The sequence below is a fragment of the Suricata suricatta genome, chromosome 9, assembly GCF_006229205.1.
Source record: "Suricata suricatta isolate VVHF042 chromosome 9, meerkat_22Aug2017_6uvM2_HiC, whole genome shotgun sequence".
Lineage (NCBI taxonomy): Eukaryota > Metazoa > Chordata > Mammalia > Carnivora > Herpestidae > Suricata > Suricata suricatta.
The window spans coordinates 97,387,180-97,411,482 of record NC_043708.1 but is presented as its reverse complement, the minus strand read 5'-3'; the positions used below and the strand labels follow the sequence as shown (position 1 = coordinate 97,411,482).

The following is a 24,303-nucleotide window of genomic DNA, read 5'->3' as shown; positions in this document are numbered from 1 at the left end:
CAGCACTCTTTCCACCACTCCAGGCTGTTTTTTGATACTTCTTGCTCTAGGTCAACACTCCCCAAATCGACCAGGAAGTAATAAATCAACACCAAGCAAGGACAGGGATGGGCAGGGAGTATCAAACAGGTCCAAATTCAGTTCCTCTAGCTGTGTGATCCTGGGTAAGTGTGTAAAGTTCTCTGAGCTTCTTTTTCCTCAACTGTTAACAGTAATGGTGACGGTACTCTTAAGGGGCACTAAATGTTTCGTGAGACAGTGCACAGAAAGCACTTGTAATGTCCCGCATAGAGCAAAGACAGCCAATGCTGGTCGACCTCCTCTGTGCTTATTTGACAACACTACTGATGCTGGAACAACAGAACGGGGTTTCTTGGAAAGACAGTCAACGAAAGCAGTGCCCTGACACAGCATGGCCTCGTGGAACGGCCATCCTGGGACGTCTCCGGGGAGTGGCGGAGACGCTGAGGTCACCCCTGGTGTTTCCTGAGCATGTACCAGATAGAGGGGCCAGTGCTGCCCTGCATGCTGCCACGCACCATATCCACACTCTTAGGGTCGCCAGTGTTTCGGGATGAAATGATGCCCCCAAAGTCACACCGCCGGCAAGTGACCAGTCAGGACTGACCCTGCAGCCTGCCCTCAGAGCCGACCCTGGATCCACTCTGCAAAGCTGCCTGCCAGAAACAGGGAAGAGGATGCATGGAAACGTGAGAGAGACAGGAGAACCAGGGGTCCTAGATCACAGGAGACCAAAGTTTCTTCTGAATATTTCCTTAATTTTTGCACATGGCTTCCTCTCCATCCCCTCTTCCTCCACTCTCACTGTGTCCCTCACAGTCCCCTCACCAACACCCCCTTCTCTCCCCTTTGCAAAGAAAAAGCTCTTGATTTCTTACATCCATTTCATTTCAACCATTTAAAATTTCTCATCTATTTGGTTAATGTCAGCATAAGTATTTTTAAATTTTTCTTGCTTTTCTTTTGGGCTTATTCTTTCTTTTAGTAATTTGAAAAGAGGAGTACTAAGTTCTTTTATTTATATTATATGTTCCTTAATAATACTTTTTTTTAAGAATAGTATTTTCTGTGTGTGAAGTGCTTTCCTTATTACAGTTTTAATTTCCATTTTGAGGGGTGCCTGGGTGGCTCAGTCGGTTAAGTGTCTGACTTCGGCTCAGGTCATGATCTCATGGTTCATGGGTTGGAGCCCCGCGTCAGGCTCCATGCTGACAGCAAGCTCAGAGCCTGGAGCCTGCTTTGGATTCTGTCTCTTTCTCTCTCTGTCCCTCCCGTTTACATCTGTCTCTCAAAAATAAATAAATGTAAAAAATAAAAAACTTTTTTTTAATTTCCATTTTGAGTTCCTCTTTGATCTTTTGATATTTAGGTATCTAAGGATTACTTAGAGTTGTGTTTCCTCATTTTCAAGCAGTTAAGTGTTTTGGTTATTTTTATTTGTTTATTTTAAGATTTTATTTCTAAGTAATCTCTATACCCAATGTGGGGCTCGAACTCAAAACCCCAAGATCAAGAATCACACGTTCTACCAACTGAGCCAAGCAGGTGCCCTATCATTTTCATTATTTATTTCTAGTTTATTGGCTTAGGATCACAAATATGGTCTGGAATGTATTTAATTTTTTAATGTATTAGGGTATGCATTGTGGCAATGTTTATTAAATGCTCCATGCAAAAAAAAAATATTCGAGGAACAAAAGGTTCAATGTCATCTGTTAGATTTAAGTTTGTTGACTCCATTATTCATTTTCTCTAGATCTTATTTATTTTTGTCTAGCAGATCGCTCCATCTAGGAAAGAGGTTTTATGAATTTCTCCACTGTAAAATATTTTCATCAGTTCTCCTTTCATTTTTAACACTTTTCATTTTATTTAGTTACCATTTTATTTGGCACATACAGCTTTGTGACAAAAGTGACCATAACCACTACACAATAATGTAGTGCTTCTGATTTAGTGCCTTTTTTTGTCTATTTGTTTTTGAGAGAGAGACAGAGAGAGAGACAGAGAGAGAGCAGGAGACACAGAATCCAAAGCAGGCTTCAAGCTCTGAGCTGTCAGCACAGAGCCTGATGCGGGGCCCAAACCGACGAATGTGAGATCATGACCTGAAGCTAGATGTTTAACCAACTGAGCCACCCAGGTGCCCCTCGTGACTTTTTTTTAATGTTTATTTATTTATTTTGAAAAGAGTGTGTGTGAGAGTGCATGGGGGAGGGGCAGAGAGAGGGAGAGAGAATCCCAAGCAGGCTCCACACTGTCACCCTAAACCCATAAACCATGAGATCACCACCTCAGCTGAAGTCAGATGCTTATCCGACTGAGCCACCCAAGCACCCTGATTTAATGCTGTTTCATCTTACCTAACATTAACATTGTGAACATACTTTATAAATAACACAGCAAACACTTGCTGGGTCTAACTGCGTAGCAGGCACTGGTGTGAGTGCTGTACGGACATTAACTGGTTTCATCCTCACAACGCCCTCTGAAGCAGGTGCTATCATTATGCCCCTTTCACAGGAGGGGACTCTCTGAGCTACTGAGTAGCTTGTCCAAAGCCTGTCCGCTCCACAGGCTGTGCTACCTCTCAGTCATGACCCTCACTACACCGCTTTGTGTTTTCATTTGACCTTTTATCTCACTTTATATTTACAATTTATGCAGCTTCTTGTTGTCTCCTTGCTCCTTTTCCTTATTTCGATGGGTTTAACCAGGTTCCCATTCAGTGTCCCGCCTCCCCTTGTTGGCTGGGGAATGCTCCTGGACAGTGCTATTCCATGAACGCTCCCTTCCCCGCGTCCATAGCCACACACGTCCACTCCAGGCTCAGTTCCTGCACGGCTCCCCGTCCTCCCCGTGACACACTCAGCATACGCCACACCTACCCTCCTTCACCCTCCAGCCCAGCTGGTTTATCAGGAAGGATTTTATTTTTCTCCCCTCTTGCCCTTCCCGCACCCCCAACTACACTTTGCTTAACCAACTGAGTCACCCAGGCGCCCCACTCAACTACTTTGCTAAAATAACTTGGTACTTCTGGTTGGGCTGTAACTAAAATTTTTGCTTATAAAATATAACTTTTATTTCAATAATCTTTCTTCCTTTTTTTGGCACTTCTGTTACCCAGTCTCAGGCATTCCTCAGCTCTGCTTACATGAAATAATATGGGTATTTTTTTTATGGATCATTGATGACCTTTGTGGTCTTCCTTTTCATTTTCCCCTGTCTTAGGGTCTCTGTGTAGACTCCCTAACTATTTCCTCAGATCAGGCGCTTGGATGAAAGACTCTCTAAATCCTGCCATGTTGATAACTCTCCTTCCCTCACCCCAAAGGCTGCGGACAAACTGAAAGGTTATGAAATTCTTGACTTCAAGGCCTTTCCTCCCACTGAACTGATAAAAATCTGGTGCTTCTTCCTCTGTAAGTTCCTCTCAGCTCCTTACGCCTAGAAGCTTGTGAGATTTTATTTTTCTACTCTGGAGTTCGATTTTATCAGAATGTACCTAACTGTGGACTTAAAAAAAATTCAATTCTACCTGGACCTCAGTGAATTTTTCAATCTGTGGTCTCAGATTCTTCTTCTATGTAGCTTATGTTTTTTTCTCCATCTGTTTCTTTGTCTCCTTCTGGAACTCCAACTATTCACATGCTGGGTGCCCTAGATCTGTGCCGCTCCCCTCCCTGAGTCTTCTATATTTTCCCTCATGGTTTCTCTCTCTTTGTATTTGGCTCTGATATTTTTCTCTCTTCTATTCTGTCTTGGGGGCAACTAATTGAAGTCATAAAAGTAATCATCCTTGCCTCTAGTTTTTCTACCGAATTTTTAAAATGTTAAGTTCAAGGAAGAAATTTTATGTTGTACCCAGATTTTATAAGTGTCCTATCTTAGTCAGATGGGGCTACAAGAACAAAATACTACAGACTGGATGACTTATAAATAATAAACATCTATTTCTCGAGGTTCTAAGGCTGGGAAGTCTGGGATCACGGTACCAGCACGGTCACGTTCTAGAGGGGCCCTTTCCCTGGCTTGCTGATGGCTTCCTTCTCACTGGGTCTTCCCAGTAGAAAAACAAAACAAATGAACAAACAAAAAGCAGAAATTTTAGACCTGTAAATAAGAACAAACTGATGGCTGCCACAGTGGAAGGAGATGGGGGGATGGGTAAAAAGAGGGGAGGGAGGTACAGGGTTCCAGTTACGGGACCAGTAAGTCCCAGCACAGGGAACAGTCAGTGATGCCGTAAGGGCGCTGCACGGTGACAGACGGTAGCCACGTTTGCAGTGAGCGCGGCATGACATACAGGCTTGTATACAGACATGTACATAAATGGTCTTTGTGTTGCCTTTTCTCAACTATTCTTTTTAGAGTATGCAGACAACTGCACTTACATACATTTTTTTTTTTAGGATTTTCACACTTTCTGGTAAAAAACAGAAATGAGCAAATATGAGGATTTTGTGTTTTCCTTATTGGAAACCTGGTTGGAGCCACTATAGATGGAGAGACAGTGACAGTAAAAAGAATGTTTCACTGAAGGAATTCGGAACTGCCAGGCCTATCTGTTATCTGCTATAGTTCCCAGCTTTTTCTGAATGAAGCGGCTCTATTAAGAAGAATGCAAACCAGCTACAGTACCTGTGAATGACAAAACGTTAGTCATCTGAACACATTCTTGTAAGAAACGTTCAGATCTGACTAATCTGGTTCTGACACTCTCCCACTGATGAAAAGGCGCTGGTGTTCTCTCTTTTAATAGGAGGTAACACTTATTTGTTATAGTTTATAGAAAGGAGTAGGTAGTTTTTGTATGTAATGCTTCAAACCTTTGTTTTTAATAAGGTTTAAGACCGGGGGCTCTTAAACATCTTTAGCGTGCATAAGAATCGCCAGGTGGCTTGTTAAATACACACATCCCTGGGCCCCACCCCCAGAAAGCCAAAGCTAAGGAATGGGCCAGAAAAGTGGATGTTCAAGGTCCACAGAGCACCCCTGGAGAAACACTGCATCAGATGCTGTACCAATGACAAAGGCTATATCCAACCGTATTTCCTCTGAGTTGTCTCTCAATCAAGAAATCACTAAGCCCATGAAATGAAGAACCCATAAAAGAGGAGCTAAAAATAATTCACACAGTTTTTAAAAGGTTCAGTCTTTCTAGTAAGCAAAGAAATGGAAAATAAAAGTTATATCATGAGAATGCAACACTGTGGCGTGGATATTGATAATGGGGGACACTGGGGAACAGAGCATCTGGGAACTCTGTGCTTTCTGCTCAATCTTGCTGTGAACCTAAACTGCCTCTACTAAGGTCTATTTAAAAATTAAAAATCATATCATTTTCATAAATTAAAAAAGCAAATGTTTTAAACTTATAATACTAAAATAGCATATCAATATTAAAAAGGCACAGTTGGCCCTTCCTGATACATCTTTCTAGAACATGAGCCCTCAAAATATACTCACAAGGTTCATAACCTTTGACCCAGTAACTCTAGCTATTGAAATTAATCTTCAAGGAAATAATTAGATGGTAACAATATATACACAAAAATATCTTCCTAGTAAGATACACCAAGTATATTCCAAGGTATCTATACATTATTACACAACTGGTAAGAAGTTCATGGAGAGCTTTTAAAAATAAGGGAAAATGGGGCACCTGGGCGGCTCAGTCAGTTAAATCCACTGCTTTCAGCTCAGGTCATAATCTCACAGTCGGTGAGATCAAGCCCTGTGTCAGGCTCTGTGCTGGCAGTGCAGAGCCTGCTTGGGATTCTCTCTGCCCCTCCCCCACTCATACTGGTTCTCTCTCTCTCTCAATAGAAACATTTAAAAAATTAAAAAAATAATAAAAAATAAAAATAATAAATAATAAAATGAAAATAAGAGAAAATGCATACAGTTTAATATCAAGCAAAAAGAAAGGGCACAAAATAAATATACAGCATGATTCCTGCTATGTATAAGATACGCATAAAAATAATACTGGAATATTAACACTGTGCTATTCTCTAGAGTGGGATTATGTTTGCTTCTCTTTATATTTTCCACAGGGGCCTTACATTATTTTTATAGCCAAAAAAACTGTGTGTGAATGTGTGTGTTTTAATGCTTATAATTAGGAAATGCCCACTTAACTTTCAGAATTCTTAAGCAGATGGGTAAGTCATTGTATTAGAAGTGATCTCTTTGAATTATACAGGAAAGCATTTCATCAAAACTTAATACAATATTCATGCTACTGAAAAGTTATGAGAAAACAGAGCGTATTTGAGAATTCTATGGTGAAGCCTTAGAAAAACAAACCCTCTGTACAGCCAGTAATGTTCCCTAATTTGTCATTTTGGAACAATGCAGCAAAATGATATGTTTACTTTAAAAAGGTTACACCCTTGCTCTATCATGGGCACTCATTACTGTCAATTCAATGCAAGGAACTCTTTTCTGCATGCTCACCCTGCACTGTGCCCCAGGGCTGCCCACAGGAGGGCTCAGCTGCACCAGCAAAGACTACTGGGTGGCAAGTGCATGCCCTAAAACCATACAAGAATATGTTTCACAGAGCAAAGAGACACTGAAAAAGTGAAGTCCCAGGATGCCTGGGTGGCTCAGTTGGTTACACATCAGCTCAGGTCATGATCTCACAGCTTGTGGTTCGAGTCCTGCATTGGGCTCTGTGTTCAAAGCTCAGAGCCTGTAGCCTGCTTTGGATTCTGTGTCTTCGTCTCTCTGCCCCTCCCCAGCTCAGGCTCTGTCTCTCTTTCTCTCTCTCTCTCTCTCTCTCTCTCTCTAAAGTAAACAAACATTAGGAAAAAGATTTAAAGAAAAAGAAAATATGATGTCCCAAGTCTTCATTTATTTTTTCTATCTTTACAAAAGCTCCCTCTCCAAAGACAGTAGGAAAGGCATTGCTGTGTGAGCCCACAGCGCTGGATCATGCTGTCTTCCAAGGATGAGGAGGACCCATGCGCCCTGCACCTCTCCCACCCAGACAAGCTAGGATTGCCGAGGAAGGACTAGGACGGAAACAATTCTGCTTGTTTCTCCTTCTCCAGCTCTTCCCAGATTTGTGAGGACTTGGAAACCAAAGTGTAACTCCAGTATCACCCAGAGAAGGGCCTGACTGCAGCAGGTCAGGGCCTCATCAGATAGTATCTCCCTCGGTGGCTGTTTCATCTTCACAGTAGGACTTAAAACGTCCCAGAGTTCCAGCTTCATATCAACCGCCTTCTTGGCATTTCCATATAGACATTCAAGAGGTCCCTACAACTTGCCACATCCTGAACGAAGTCTCTCTGCCTCCAAGGTGCCAGAAGTCCCGTAGGGTCTACCTCCAGGACAGATCCATGACCCATCCACTTTGCCCCATCTCCTCTGGGACTCCCCGAATCCAAACCACCTTGCTAGTGAACTGCCACGGCAGCCACGAACCCATCTCCCTGCCTCCATTCTTGCTCCCATACAACCCCTTCCCCATGGAGCAGCCAGAGTGATCTTTCTGAAACACAAATCAGTCTGTAAGCAACAGGAGAGCGAGGGTTTTTATCTGGTTTATTCACTGATACATCCCCAGCACCAAGTGTATTGATTAAATTCCTTTGCTTAAAATTAAATAATGGCTTCCCATTTCCAAACTCCAAACTTCCCATCATAACCTTCCAAGCTAATGATCTGGTCCTATTCCCACACACCCCACCACCTGCCTCCACTCATTCCCTGACACTCCAGTCCCATGCCACGCTTCTTTCTGCTTGTGGTCTTGGAACCTGCAGCTTCCTCTCTCTGGAATTTTCTCATCCCTGTGTGTCTTCTCTGCCTATACCACCACCTTGGCTCAGCTGCCCCGTCCTTTTCTTTTTCTTTTAAGTTTATTTATTTAGGGTGAAAGAATGTGTGCAAATATGAGGAGGGGCGGGGCAGAGAAAGAGGGAGAGAGAGGATCCCAAGCAGTTTCCACAATGTCAGCATGTAGCCCGACACGGGGCTCAATCCCTCAAACCAAGAGATCATGACCTGAGCCAAAATCAAGAGTTAAACACTTAACCAACTGAGCCACCCAGACGTCCCATCAGCTGGCCCCTCCTGTCACTAAAGTCTCAGTTCACATGTCACCTAACCCACCTTCTTCCTAAAATAGCCCCATACTCTCTTTCAAATTATCTCACCAGATCACTAGACTGAAGCTGACATCAGCTTGGTTACTTAGTGTTTACTGGTTGTAAACCACACTAGAACATGCAGCAGGGGCCCTGCATGTCTGGGTCACTACTATAGCCCCACCGCTTCTAATGAGGCCTGGCTCTCAATGGACACCAATTAATTTAGCTTCATTTTCCAGGACTTGGTCTTGCACAATCAAGTCTTAGAGATTACATTTAGCCAGTGCCCAGAGGTGATCAGGTCCTCAAAGATGGACCCAGACAAGCTAAAATACATTAGAGACAAGAGCAGACAAGAGAACACCAATTTGTTCATTTACACTGAAAAACCTCTATCAACAGAACCGAACAAATACTCAAATTGCATTCAATTCACTGCCTTCCCCCCCCCTAAAGGCAAGCCACAGGACAAGCCATGTCTGGTGGGTAGACTTAAAACAAAATGAATATGGATAATGCGATGGTTAATTATATGTCAACCTAACTGAGCCATGGAATACCCAGAGAGCTGGTTAAACATTATGTCTGGTGTGTCTGTGAGGGTGTTTCCAAAAGGGCATTTGAATTGGTAAATGCCCTCTCCAAAGTGGGTAGGCATTTTCCAATCACTTGAGAGCCACGGTAGAACAGAAAGGAGGAAGAAAGGCCATTCACTTTCTGCCTGGGCTGGGACATGCATCTTCTCCCACCTTCAGTGCTGCTGGTGCTCAGGCCTTCAGATTTGGACTGAAGTCTACACTCTCAGCTCTCTGGCTCCCAGGACTTAGGACTACACCACTGGCTTTCCTGGGTCTCCAGCTTGCAGATGGCAGATGGTAGGACTTCTCAGTCTGCATAATCATGTGACCGTTACCTTGTAATAGATAGATAGATAGATAGATAGATAGATAGATAGATAGAAATCCTATTGGTTCTGTCTTTCTGGAGAACCCCAACTAATACAGATGAAAATCACCGAAGTTCCTCTGCTGATATACCTGTTCCAACGGGACAAGATCACTCAGTTGCAGGCTGGAATTCCCTTTTTAGGTAAAATATATGAAGTCTGGGGGACCTGGGTGTCTCAGCTGGTTGAGTGCTGACTCTTGAGGTCGATTCTGGTCATGATCTCACCGCTCATGAGTTCAAGCCCTGTGTCAGGCTCTGCATTAACAGCACAGCGCCTTCTTGGAATTCTCTTTCTCAAAATAAATAAATAAACTTTAAAAATCCATCTATATGAAGTCTGGCAGCCTATACTCTCTTTGTCCACTGATCCAAGCTCCCATCTGTGCATCCAACTATACATTAACATGATTGTCCTCACCTCTGCTGTGATATGCTGATAAGGCCCAACTCTGCACTCATCACTTGAGTTAAAAAAAATTCTTCAATAGCCCATTTGCAAATTATTAAACTAACAAATTATGTGTAATTGAGTCAATAGGTAAGGGCTTGATACAGCTTCCCATAACCTAACTAGGTCAAAGCCACCCCTTGTCAGACAGACATAAAACCTGCGCACATGGAAGCCGGGAGTAGCGCTGCAGATTCCAACCAGCAAGGTGCCAGACCCTATTGCCTGGCTCCCCAAAGGCCAGAGACACAGTGAAAGACCTTAGGGGACACGGGGGTCTCAACCACTTCCCAAGCCATCAAAGTGTCATAGAAGGGGAAGCTTACCACCAACAAAAGGCATAGACTGCTTATCAGGAGTTGGCTTCCAGGGACTGACACAAGCTTAAAAACAGTACAGATAATCCAGACGTGTATAATTCATAGTTGACCACATTACCTCCTCTAAATTTATAATGATGATGATTATTTGTGGAATGTTTCCGTGGAATAAATAATTGATGACATCCTCCACATCATAAGGCAAACTGCCAATGGAGACAATAGGTGAGGATGCATTAACACAATAAATTCTTTCCTTCAACATTTATCAAGCACCTACTGTGTACCAACACACAAGAGTCATCTGTTTTGACATTAGAATCTAGTGATAAAATATGGTCAATAATTACAGGGTTCTGGAAGGGCGCGAGAGCCTTTAATTATGAAACTTTTTTTTAGGGACACCTGGGTGGTTCAGTCCATTTAGCATCCAACTCTTGATTTCGGCTCAGGTCAGGATCCCAGAGTTGTGGGATCAAGCCCTGTGTTGGGCTCTATGCTGAGCGTGGCGTCTGCTTGACATTCTCTCTCTTTCTCCCTCTGCCCCTCTCCCCAACTCATGACAGAGAATCAAAAAGACTTAAGCAGGCAAATTTGCCAAGCTATAGCATTAACGTATGTCAAATTTGACTAGCTCTATCAGGAGCCTGGAGTGAACTTTGCATCTTGAGATGACTACAGCCTTGGTTTTGGGATACAAAATCACCTGGCACAGATTTTTATAAAACAAATACCCAGTAAGTTTTTATTTATTGAACTGAAAAACAAGTGTAAACCAGTAATATGAATAATTTTAAAACCAGGCAATTCACTGAAGAAATCCATTAAGAATTTACAGACAAGGGGTGCCTGGCTGGCTCAATCAATAAAGCATGCGACTCTTGATCTTGGGGTTGTGAGTTCAACCCCCCACTGGACACAGAGCCTACTTTAAAAAAAAAGAAACCTACCAAAACACATCCTTCATATCATTTAAATACACTTTGAATATCTTCACACTTCTTTGCTTTAAATATGCAAATATTGCCTTGGCATAATACCCACCATCCCAGTTTCATAGTACTTATAAATAAAGACTTCTTTTTAGTACTTTTTAAATTTTAATATACACCATGATTTTACTTTAACAAATTTTGGCTACAATGTGGCAATTCTGATAACTCATCAAGTATCCTAATTTTAGTTATGTTTGGGTAAACATGCTCAGGCTCATAATATATGTAAAACCATATAATTAGTGTTTTATATTGGAGTCTATTAAATTTCCAAACTTCCTTCTGCTACTTTATAATGATGTATACTTATTACCAGTTATAAAAAGTAAATGCTCATACATGCAAAGTAAATCTTTATCAGAATCAGATTTTACTCAGGTCTTCCTCTCTACAACAGAAATCATCTTTTCATTTGCAAAACTGCAAATCCAAAAATATATGTAAATGGAAAAGAGAGCTGTCTGGTTAAGGCAAGAATAATCATCATATACAATGTGTTTCAGATGGAAAAGCAGCAAAACTGAAATTACTTTAAAATTCACTGCACTGCAGGGAGGCTGGGTGGCTCAGTCGATTGAGTGTCCAACCCTTGATTTTGGCTTGGGTCATGTTCTCATAGTGGGATCAAGCAGTCCCACATCAGGCTCTGTGCTAACAGCACAGAGTCTGCTTGGGATTCTCTCTCTCTCCCTGTCTCTCTCTGACCCTCCCCCACTCTCACTCTCTCTCTCTCTCAAAATGAATAAATAAACATTAAAAAAAAATAGTTTGAGTGCCTAGGTGGCGTAGTCGATTAAGCGTCCAACTTCGGTTCTGGTCATGAGCTATGTGGTCATGAGCTACATGGTTCGTGGGTTCGAGCCCCGAGTCAGGCTCTATGCTGACAGCTCAGAGCCTGGAGCCTGCTTCAGATTCAGTGTCTCCCTCTATCTCTGCCCCTCCCCCACTTGTACTCTGTCTCTTTCTTTCTCTTTCTCAAAAATAAACATTAAAAAATTAAAATAGGGGTGCCTAGGTGGCTCAGTCGGTTGAGCGTCTGACTTCAGCTCAGGTCATGATTTCATGGTTTGTGGGTTCGAGCCCTGCATCGGGCTCTGTGCTGACAGCTAGCTCAGAGCCTGAGGACTGCTTCATATTCTGTACCTCCCCCTCTCTCTGACCCTCCCCTGCTCACACTGGCTCTCTCTGTCTCTCAAAAATAAATTAAAAAAAAAAACATTTAAAAAAATAAAAATAAATAAAATCATTTAAAAGATAGAAATGAAAATAAAATTCACTGCATTGTAAATTGTTTAAAAATCACATTTTAAAAACACACCTTAAAAATAATTAGCAAAATCCTACATGACTGATGACTGGATTCCTAAAGATGTTTGCTAATAACTGTAATTAAGCAGTTTAATGAACTTGCATCAAAGGAATGATGGGCCAGTATGGAGAACCCAGTATGAACTAAAGCTAGAATTACCTACTTTCATCAAGAAATTCTTCCTGACAGGGTAGGAATATTCAGAAAGCAAAGAACGGTTGAAAAGCACTACCTGTCTCATTTGAGAGTTCTAGAGGAGCTTCCAAAAAGTGAAGGAGAAAAGAAAAAGCATATTTTTGGATTTTACCCATCTGAGTTTAGTCTCAGAGCTGCCACTGACTGGCCTTGAGATCTCAGACAGGTCGCTCCCCTCCCTGAGCCGCGGCCGCCTCCTCTGACAGGTTGCAGTCTGTACGGACAACCTCAGGGTCTCCTCTCCTCTTCACGCTCCTGGCAAATCCGCAACTGGCTTCGCTATGAATTGGGCATTTATTCACTTAATAAGCATTCATGGCATTTGGCTCCACACGTTGTGCCAGACAATGCACAGATGAATAAGACAAGCTTCCTTTCTCTTTGAGGAGTTCACAATCTATTGGGGAAACAGACTTGTAAAGGAACAATGCCAGTCCTATTCCGTCAACGCTGTGGTAACGGTGGCAAGCGCTGGGTGCTCGGGATAGCTTAAGGGAAAGGGAATTAGAGCCAGAGGAGGAGCTAGCATGGAGGTCTTCCTATCCTGAAAAAAACTACTAAATAAGATTGAGGGCTCAGCTGAGGTTGGAAATTGTATGTTTTACAATGGTTCTGATCACTGGATTCATACATAGCAGCTCCCAAAGATGGAATTATTCCCTGGGCCTCACAGTTGCAGCTAAAGCACCATCACCTTTCATGACGACAGCAAAAATTAAGAAGTCCAGGGTTTTCTTTTCTTTTTTGTTTAATGTTTAAATTTTATTTTATTTTTTTAAGTAAGCTCTATGCCCAACATAGGGCTTGAATTCACAGCTCCGAGATCAAGAGTCACATGCTCCACAGACTGTGCCCAGCAGGCAACCCAAGTCCAGAGTTTTCTAAGGGCACAGTTGCTACACTCTATACTTTTACCTGAGAATAGTGCTGCCAGAGTAGTATGGCTCCAGGCTCCAGTCTGTCCCCTACCCACACGGGCAAAGGGAACCCAGCTGCATACCTCTAGGGACATGCTGGGCATGGAAAAGCATGAAGAGGTCATACTATTTTCTCACATGAAACATAGAGGTGGTATTTTATTTTATTTTATTTTATTTTATTTTATTTTATTTTATTTTATGAAACACTTGTTTGCCACTGGTTACGGGATGGAACAGTGAACTCATTTATCCGCAACCACTTTGATTTTCTCTATCTCCCTCTCTACATCTGGGTACAGCAAGGATGTCAGCCCCCTAATGGGTCTCTACCCCTTTTCAAAATTGACATCTTTAAGTTGGGGTTCTTCAATTTAGTAAAGGTACCAACTTGGAGTTGGTAAGTTATTCAGCTTCTGGGATAAAACTGCTTTAGCTCACAAACAGAAAACTGGAAAAATCAATCTAAATACAAACATCACCTTCCAAAACCATGTATATCATCTATGGATCTTTAAAATTTCCTATGCCCTTCTGATGTCATTTGAGTTCTTTGGTTGCAGGCAATGGAAACTTGCCTCTGGGCTAACTTGGGGGAAAATGGAATTTACTGGCAGGATCAGAGGAGAGATCTGAGGACAGAGGACAGAGGACAACCGAAAGGGCAGCTGGGGATCCAGTCTGAAGGGGACATAAAAGGTATCTCCCAGGGTCAGGCAGCAGGAATACTGGCCAGTACCCTGCACACACAGCTGCTGCGGGGAGGATGCTTTAGTCATGTCCACTCTGTGAATCGCTCTGCTCAGGTTTTAAGCTCCAGGGAGTGAGAGCCTCAATTCTCTGGCCTGAGTTATTGGCTCCAATCCTCTTTAGCTAAAAAGGTGATAAGGCAACCGATGAACAGCCATCCAGTCTATATCCAGTGGAAGAAAGGTAAACACCAAAAGGAAATGACGTGTCTGTACACCAAAAGAAATCGGAGTGCATGCCGTCACACACCAAAACAGCAAAGATCCACCACGTCCCCTGAATAACAAACACATAATCCTTTTCTTTAAACATCATAAGTATAGATATTTTAGAACCCTGAAGACAAATGTACTTTAACTAGGGTACAATTTTGAGTGAATTCCTGTCCCTAGTAAAGGTATATGAGGATCTCAATGAACAGCGGAAGTTGGTGGCCATGTGGTATCAGGACCCCACTTAGGTGTAAGCTAAGTGAGAATTATCACAAAATGAAATTAAATATGTACACAGTAGCCATGAAAAAGTTGGGATAGTTATATTAATATCAAACAAAATAGACTTTAAGATGAGAAATACTCCTAGACAGAGAGAGACATTTTATAATGATAAAAAGGTCAATATATCAGGAAGATATATATAATTATAAATGCGTATGTATTGAGCAACAGAACCCCAAAACACTTGAAGCAAAAACTAACAGAATTGAAAGGAGCAAAAGATTTTTCAACAATAAGAGTTGGATATTTAAATAAATGATAGAACAAGAGTCTCAATAAATGCAAAATGATCAAGGAGAAAAAGTATGTTCTGTGCTCACATGAAATTAAATAAGAGCTCCACAAAGGAAATAAATTTTGGGAAACCCCAAACATCTGGAAAGTGAAAACACACTGCTGAATAACACATGAGCCAAAAATAAAGTTACAAAAATAAAGTGAAAAGTAAAAATATTTTCAACTGGGAGTGCCTGGCTGGCTCAGTCAGTAAAGCACATGACTCTTGGTCCCAAGGTTGTGAGTTTAAACCCCATCTTGGGTGTGGAGATTACTTTTAAAAACTTTAAATAGTCTTTTTTTTTAATGCTTTTTTTTTTTGAGAGACAGAGAGAGACAGCGCAAGCAGGGAAGGGTCAGAGAGAGAGGGAGACACAGAATCCGAAGCAGGCTCCAGGCTCTGAGCTGTCAGCACAGAGCCTGACGCGGGGGCTCGAACCCACAAACTGTGAGATCATGACCTGAGCCGAAGTCAGATGCTTAACCAACTGAGCCATCCAGGCGCCCCCTTTAAAAACTTTTAAAAAATAATAACAAATTTCAACTGAAGAAAAACACAAATGCAGCATAGCAAAAGTCATGGGAAGCAACTAAAGCGGGGTTGAGAGGACACTGGATAGCTTTAAACACCATTATCAGAAAAGACTTAAGATCTCAAACAAATTACCAAAGCTTCCACCTTAAGAAATTAGAAAAAGAAAAGCAAACTAAATAAAGGCAAGCAGAAAAAAAGGAAATCACACAGAGTCAAAATCAATTAAACAGAAACCAGAAAAGCAAGAGAAAAAAATAAAGAATTTGTTCTCTCAAATGATTAATGACTCAATAAGGTAAAGATGACAATTCTCCCAAAACTGATCTATTTATTAGAAGTAACTTCTGTCAAAGTCTCAGTAGACTTGCAACTAAGACAGAGATTTACATTTTATTTTATTTTATTGATTTTATTTTAGAGAGCACAAATAAGGATAGGGACAGAGAGGGGAAGAGAGAGACAGAGAGAGAGAGAGAGAGAGAGAGAGAAAATCCCAAGCAGGTCCCATGCTCAATGCAGAGCCCAACACAGGGCTTGATCCCACAACCCTAGGACTATGACCTGAGCCTAAATCAAGAATTGGATGATCAACATACTGAGTCACCCGGGTTCCCTTAGAGATTTACTTTTATCAGTGTGTATCACAGAACTCCTCCATATTTAAATTTTTCTTAATTATATAATAATTAAAATAATTATGTAATTAGAAAAAAAAAACTCAGTAGGCTTTTCCATAGAGACTGACAAGCTGATCCTAAAACTTATATGAAAATGCAAGGGACCTAGAAAAGCCAAAATGATTTTGAAAAGGATAACAAAGTTGGAGGGCTTACATTGCCTGATTTCTATTTTTTTCAATTTAAATTTAAAAACTCTTTTTAATGTTTATTTATTTTTGAGAGAGACAGAGAGAGACAGAGAGAGAGACAGAGAGTGAGAGACAGGGAGAGAGAGGGAGAGAGAAAATCCCAAGCAGGCTCTGTGCTATCAGAGCAGAGCCCAGCACAGGGCTTGTTTTGCAAACTGAGATCATGACCTGAGCCGAAATCCAGAGTCAGACACTGAACCGAATGAGCCACCCAGGTGCCCCAGTACCTGATTTCAGAATGTTTTCTAAAGCTAGAAATAATCAAGGCAAAGTGGAATTGGAATACAAAAACCATACAGATCAACAGAATCCAAAAAGAAACACTTATTTTATGTTCAATTGATTTTCAACAGAGGGACAAAAGGGAAAAGTTTTCCCTGGGTACCCATATGGGTAAAAAAATTAAATTAGACCTTTATTTCACTGTTTACATAAACAGTAACTCAAAATGGATCACAGACCTAAATGTTAAGAATTAAAACTAAAACTTAAGGAGAAAACATAGGAGAAAACCTTTGTGGCCCTGGGTTAAGCAAAACAGTTAAGACACAACGCTAAAAGTACAAACCATAAGAGAAAAAAATCTGGTAAGCTCACTTCATTAAAATTTTTAAAACATTGCATTTCAAAAGACACCATTAGGAAAATGAAAAAATAAGCCCCAGCATGGGAGAAAATCTCTGCAAATCACACCTATGATAAGAACTTGAATCTAGACTAACTTAAGACTTTTTACAACTCAGTAATAAGACAAATAACCCAATTTAAAAATAGGTTCTAGGGGTGCCTAGGTGGCTCAGTTGGTTGAGCATCCGACTCTGGCTCAGGTCATGATATCATGTCTCAGGGGTTCGAGCCCTGCGTCAGGCTCTGTGCTGACAGCTCAGAGCCTGGAGCCTGCTTCAGATTCTGTGTCTCCCCCTCTCTCTCTGCCCCTCCTCCGCTCATGCTCTCTCTCCCTCTCTCTCAAAGATAAATAAACATTAAAAAATTATAAAAATATATATAAATAGGTTCTAATATATGCTACAACTTTAAGCTAAGTGAAAGAACCCAGACACAAAAGGACACATACTGTATAATTCTACTTGTACAGTGTACCAGGATAGGCAAATTCATAGAGACAGAGAGTAGAATAGAGGGTAGCAGGCGCTGACAGATCTGTGGAAAGGGGAGTTGTTGTTTACTGGGAACAGAATTTCTGTTTAAGATGATTTTAAAAAGTTTTGGAAATGGGTACTCGTGGATCCTTGCGTACAACACAATGAATGTACTCAATGTCCCTGCTGAATGGCTAAGAGAATAAATATCTTCCCACAATTAAAAAATTAATTTTAGGGGCACCTGCGTGGCTCAGTCAGTTAAGCATCTGACTTTGGCTCAGGTCATGATCTCACAGTCCATGAGTTCAAACCCCTTGTTGGGCTCTGTGCTGACAGCTCAGAGCCTGAAGCCTGCTTCAGATTCTGTGTCTCCCTCTCTCTCTGCCCCTCCCCTGTTTGCACTCTGTCTCTCTCTCTCAAAAATAAATAAATAGTAAAAATTTAAAAATTAATGTTAAAAAATGGGCAGAAGACTCAAGACATTTCACCAAAGAAGACATACAAATGACCAATAAGCACATGAAAAGGTGCTCAGCATCCTTAGTCACTGGGGAAACGCAAATGAAAACTACAGTGGAATACTGCTACACATCCACTGTAATGACTATAATCAAAGAGAGAGATAATACCAAGCGTTGACAAGGATGTGAAGAAATAAGAAATCTCATATATTGCTGATGAGATTGAAAAATGTATATAGCCACTTTGGAAAATTATTTGGCTGTGTTTTAAAAAGCTGAACATACACTACTGTTAGACTCAGTCAGCAATTCTACACCTAGTAATTTACCCAAGAGAAATGAAGACATGTCCACACAGGCTTATAGATGCGAGTGTTCATAGCAACTAAAACCTGGAGACATAACTAAAACCTGGAGATAATCCAAATGTCCATCAATTAATGAATGGATAAGCAATATGTGGCCTATCCGTACAATAGGATACTACTTCGACATAAAAGGAGATGAACTATAGGCATCTCTCATGTTATTGTGCTTTGCTATATTGTGCTTCCCAGACACTTCAGTTTCGTACAAAGTGAAGGTTTGTGGCAACCCTGTGTTGAATAAGTCTATCAGCACCATTTTTCCAACAGCATTTGCTCACTTCAGGTTTCTGTGTCATATTTTGGTAATTCTCACAATGTTTCAAACTTTGTTATTATTATATTTCTTATGGTGATCTGTGATCATCTTTGATGTTACTACTGTAATTGGTTTGGTGTGCCACAGTCTGTGCCCATATAAGACACTGAACTTAATGGATAAATGTGTGTGCGTTCTGACCATTCCACCAACCAGCCATTCCTCGATCTCTTTCCCTCTCTTTTCTTTAAGACACAACAGTATTGAAATTAGACCAATGAATAAGCCTGCCATGGCCACTAAATATTCAAGTGAAAGGAAGAGTTGTATGTCTCTCACATTAAATCAAAGGCTAGAAATGAATAAACTTGGTGAGGAAAGCATGTCGAAAGCCAAGATGGGCTAAAAGGTAGGCCTCTTGTGCCAAACAGTTAGCCAAGTTGTGAACACAAAGGAAAAGTTTTTGAAGGAAATTATAAGGGCTACTCTGATGAATACACAATTGGTAAGAAAGCCAAATGGCCTTGTTATGATATAGAGAGTCTGAGTGAGTGAAATAGAAAGAAGATGTCATCCAAAACTTTCATAGCTAGAGAGGAGAAGTCAATGCCTGGCTTCAAGGCTTCAAAGGACAGGCTGACTCTTCTGTTAGGGGCTAATGCAGCTGGTGACTTTCAGTCAAAGCCAATGCTCTTTTATCATTAGGAAAATCCTAGAGCCCTTAAGAATTATGATAAGTCTACTCTGCCTGTGCTCTATCAGTGTGGAATGACAAAGCCTGGATGACAGCACATTTGTTTACAACATGGTTTACAAAATATATTTCAAGCCCACTGTTAAGATCTGCAGCTGAGAAAAAAAGATTCCTCTGAAAATATGACCGCTCACTGACAGTGAACCTGGTCATTCAAGAGCTCTGATGGAGATGAACAATGAGATGAATGTTGTTTTCATGCCTGCTCACACGACATCCGTTCTGCAGCCCAAGGACCAAGGAGTGCATTCATTATTTAAGACTTATATTTCATAAGGCTAGAGCTACCACAGATAGCAACTCCTTCTGGGAATCCTCTGGAAAGCATTCACCATCCTACATGCTATTAAGAACATTTGTGCTTCATGAGAAGAGATCAAAATATCAACATGAACAGGAGCTTGGAAGAAGTTGATTCTAACCCTCACAGATGACTCTGAGGGGTTTAAGACTTCAGTGGAGAAGGTAAGTGCAGATGTGGAAACAGCAAGAGAACTAGAATTAGAAATGGAGCCTGAAGATGAGACTAAGTTGCTGCAGTCTCATGATAAAACTTTAAAAGATGAAGAGCTCCTTCTTATGGGTAAGCAAAGAAAGTCTTTTCTTGAGATGGAATCTACCCCCCGTGAAGACGCTATGAAGACTGTTAAAATGACAACAAAAATTTAGAATATTATATAAACCTAGTTGATAAAAGTTTTGAAAGAAGTTCTACTGTGAGTAAAATAGTATCAAACACCATCACATGCTACAGAGAAACCGTTCATGAAACAAGAGCCAATTAATGCGGCAAACTTCATTACTGTCTTGTGTTAAGAAATTGCTACAGCTGCCCCAGCTTTAGCCACCACCACCCTGAGCAGTCAGCAGCCATCAACACTGAGGCAAAACGACTACAACTCATAGGAAGCTCAAATGATGGTTAGCATTGTTTAGCATTAAAGTATTTTTAAATGTTTTTTTAATGTATATTTACTTTTGAAAGACAGAGAGACAGAGAGTGAGCGGGGGAGGGGCAGAGAGCAAGGAGAATCCGAAGCAGGCTCTAGGCTCTAAGCTGTCAGCACAGAGCCCAACACGGGGCTCGAACTCACCAACCATGAGATCATGACCCGAGCTGAAGTGACTGGAGTTGAAGTCCGATGCTTAATCGACTGAGCCACCCAGGTGTCCCACAATAAAGCCTTTTTAAATTAAGGTGTATACATTTTCTTGACATAATGGTACTGCACACTTAACAGATTACAGGATAGTGTATATGCACTAGGAAACCAAAACATTCATTTGACCTGCTTCATTGCTACATTCATTTTATTGTGGTGATCTGGAACCACACTGGCCAGATCTTTGATGTACGCCCACACGGACACATTCTAGAACATGGCTCAACCTCAAAAAGATTATGCTAAGTGAAAAAAGCCAGTTGCAGAGTTTATATCATAAGATTCAATTTATATGGAATGTCCATAAAAGACACATTTATAGAGACTGAAAACCGATTAGTGATTGCTTAGGTCTGGGGTAGAAGTAGGGTTTGACGGCAAAGAGACCTATAGAAATTTTCTGGGTGATGGAAATGTTCTACAACTGAGTTGTGTTGATGGTTGCACAACTGAATAAAGTTTCTAAAAATACTGAATTGTACACTCATACTGTGTAGACTTTTGTGCCTTATAAATTATATATCAAAAAAGCTGTTAAAAAGTAAATAAACACAAATCTGACATGGAAAAAAATGAGGCTTAATTTCAGGAAGCATAAGTCTGATACAATATCTATGACTTGAAGCAAAGGTTTTCCTTAATCTATCCACATATCTTTCATTTATATATTTGAAAATTACATATGAAGGATATCAACACTGTTCAGTGATTAAAACCCAGGCCCAAACAACCTGAAGCTTCTGAACTAAATTGTGTGGTCCCTGTGATTGTTGAATAAATAGCAGTACATTTACAAATTTTAAAAATTTAGCCAATACTGGCCTTTTATGGAGCTCATTTCAAAGAAAAACATAAAGCAATAAAAGGGAGGTCTGAGAAGCAATCCAAATGCGTAAATTGTTTGAGTAATAAACTGAATTATATATAATCATTACGACCTAGAAGCATTTAATCTGAAGCAGCAAAGGCTGGCCTAGTAATTGACTTAATAGCTATCTTTGACAATATGAAGGGTTTTACAGGGAAACTATTTGACTAGTTCTTCTCCCTCTTCATTGAGAGCCAAACAAAACAAAGAGATTTAATAGTCAGCAAGGTAAATTTAGATTAAACATAAATGACACCGACAGTCACTGCTATCAAATACTGAAATAAATTTAATTAGGATATTTGCTCAAGCTGGTTTCCTTGGTGAACACTGGAACACAGAAGCCCGGAAGCTTTGGTGTGAATGCATGACTGCCTGGCAGGCGAGAAAGCCACCCGCTGAGCCCCCCGCAGGTCGGGGGGAAGGACAGCAGCCACCCTGACCTGCACACGCCTTACTCACCTCGATATCCCGATTGAGCTGCTTCACTATGGCAGTTATGTTTCTGATGTGCTCCTCCAGGAAGAGCCTGGCCAAGCGGTCACCTCCCCCTTTGTTCTGCATTTTCTGCAAACTGCTGACAATGTCGTCTTTGATCCGGAAGGCGTGCTCCACAAGGGCAGCGGTTGTTTTCTCGTGGCAGAGGATTCTGTCTTCCAGTTGTTCCACTAGGCTTACAGATGAGTAGGGTGCCATGGTCAGGGACTGGCTGTGTCGCGGCATGGTTTTAACTCGCCTGTGCAAGGGAGCCACATTACTAGGGTTGTTAATTGGGAAAAAAGTCATTTTCAAAGCCAGATTCCAGACTTCCCAGAGAAGGAAATGCCAATTATCGATCCCTACAAGCCAAACGGGGTTTGAGGAAGGGTTTATGCCCCAAAGAGTTTTCATGGTGAGCCGGGCATCGTTAAACAATCACACTCAGAGATTACCATCGTTAAACAATCACACTCAGAGATTACGTGTGCCAGTAGCAGGCTCCAGGACCACCAAAAGCAAGAGGCTGGTGGAACTGGGCACACTGAGATGTCTCCCAGGGTTGAAGCTGTGTTATCCAGAGTAAGCTGTGTTACTGAAGTCAAGTCTCCCAACACGGCCACCTTCTCCACTCCCCTACAGCAGTTTTTTAACATGCTAACAAACTCAAATGCCTACCAGGGTCAAGCACGTAACATAAATGAGTGATGCCCATCACAGATGATATGACAGGAAGGGGACTTTGGAGACCTGGAGAAAGCATTCCTCCACTAATGGCAGACCCAGTCCTGCCCCATCCATAAGTTACCATCTGGGAATGTGGGTCTATTTCTCCAGATCATCTCATATTTTAGGAATAGCCAGGAAAGTCAGACTTGCATGTGAAATCACCTGACTTTTAAATGTTAACAAGTCATGTAAAAAGTAAGATAATGCAGGCCACACAAAGTGCTTCCATGAGCCAATTCTGGTCTACGGACCTCCCAATCTGCAACTTCTGATTTAAAAGGGTTAGTGGGACCTTCCCAGGCCTCCACAGTTGCGTTTTACCAGCGGCCAGAAGTACAGCTGCACTGCAGGGCTATTACGAAGTCTTCACTTCTCACTATCGCTGAGCAGCCAACAGCATCCTACACACTGGAAGCTGGAGAGGGAACACAACTGTACTTCGCCTGCCCTTGAACAAAATCATCCTTGGGTAACGTAACAGCCACAAGCCTTCATTTATAATAACCATCACACCCACTAGCAGCCCTCATGGGATTGGTGGAAAGGAAAAGTATACCTTAGATGCATATTTTCCATATATTATACCTTTCCTCGGTGATGAGAGAAGGAAATACAGGGCACCATCGGGCCATTTTCTTTTTAATAATTCACATCTGTTGAAAAAAATAAGCATTAAATTATTTAACAGTTTATATCTGGAATTTAAATGACGTCTAAAGCTTATTATTAACTTACTAAGTGGATCATAAATTATGTTGACACAACAATCAGTTATATTATTAAATGTCTTCTATCTTATACATGAAATAAACAACAAATGCTTCTGAATAAGGAGAAAATAATTGAGCAAAATCAAAATTAATACTGCGAAGCCTTGCTAGACAGATCAACAAGACTGTTAAGTGGGTTTTCCTGAAGCTTCCTCAACCCATAACTGAATTTCAAGCTTGAGAAACCATGTTTTCAGAAACAAGATAGTTTTTTTTAACAGGCTTATTTAATTATGTAAGGTAGGAAACTACCTTAGTAAATGCGATCTCAGCAAATTTAGTAAATACCATAGCAAACGAAGAGCACTTATTTCTAAATAAATCAATCTTAAATGAAACAATACATGACCAATCAGATCTGATTGGAGGAAACCTTATCTAAATATAAATAAATATAAATCCTTATATTTTGCATATAAGGAACAGTTGATCATCCCGGCACATTAGAAATTTGAAAAAAACTGGAGAGTTTTTAAAATATTTCATTCCTTGGGTTTCTCAATACTGCTGTTAATTGCCTTAAAACAATGAATGCCTATAGTAACCATGATCTGATTCAGTAATTAGTTCTCATTTAAATGCTGGATTCAGAGAGCATTTGTGATTGAAACCACTGTTTTGGCATCATTTCCCCAGTGTGTTATTTTTAGAGTTTCAAAATGCGAACATTTCATTTTCCTAGACAAAGAACTTTGAATTTAAAGAAATTACATTTAAGAAAAAAGTGATTCATGCCAAACAAGTTATGATGCCAAAGGACTTCTTTGGTTCTTAAGATAATAATCTGTCAATTAAATTACATGAAATCAAGCTAGTGTGAAATATGTTAGTATTTCGAATCACAGAATCTCTACCATTTTGAAGTTGTAATATACCTTAGTTGAGATATTAATCTATAGAATAGCCTAACCTAAGAAACATTTATTTGGCATCTATTATGCAGCTGAGTAACCTAAATATGTAAGACAGAAAAAAGAAAAACCCTCCCCCTCAAGAGTTTCACAGCCTACAGAGAAACAATGGGACAAATGGCTATGAACGGAAAACACACAGGGAGGAAAAAAGGGAGATGCCTTACTCTTCCTGAGTAGCAGCCAGGTCAGGGAGGAGCTAATGAGTAGGATTTCCCAAAGTATCGAACAGAGAGATAGTTCCACACCTTCCCTC

At 40.9% G+C, this 24,303-nt stretch overlaps 1 protein-coding gene across 2 annotated transcripts in view; it reads right to left on the bottom strand.

Annotated features, from left to right (window-relative positions):
* Nucleotides 1-22,998, bottom strand: part of FAM81A (family with sequence similarity 81 member A) — a 55,230-nt gene extending 32,232 nt beyond the window's left edge. Inside the window, exons 1-2 of one of the 2 annotated variants that reach the window (XM_029952084.1) lie at nucleotides 22,952-22,998; nucleotides 21,623-21,896 (exon numbers count right to left, since the gene is read on the bottom strand). In XM_029952084.1, the coding sequence (XP_029807944.1) occupies nucleotides 21,623-21,896; nucleotides 22,952-22,998 (321 nt within the window). Of the gene's footprint in view, nucleotides 1-21,622; nucleotides 21,897-22,922 lie in introns of both variants that reach the window. The other variant, XM_029952085.1, reaches the window with a different exon arrangement.
* Between the last annotated feature and the right edge of the window lie 1,305 nt (nucleotides 22,999-24,303).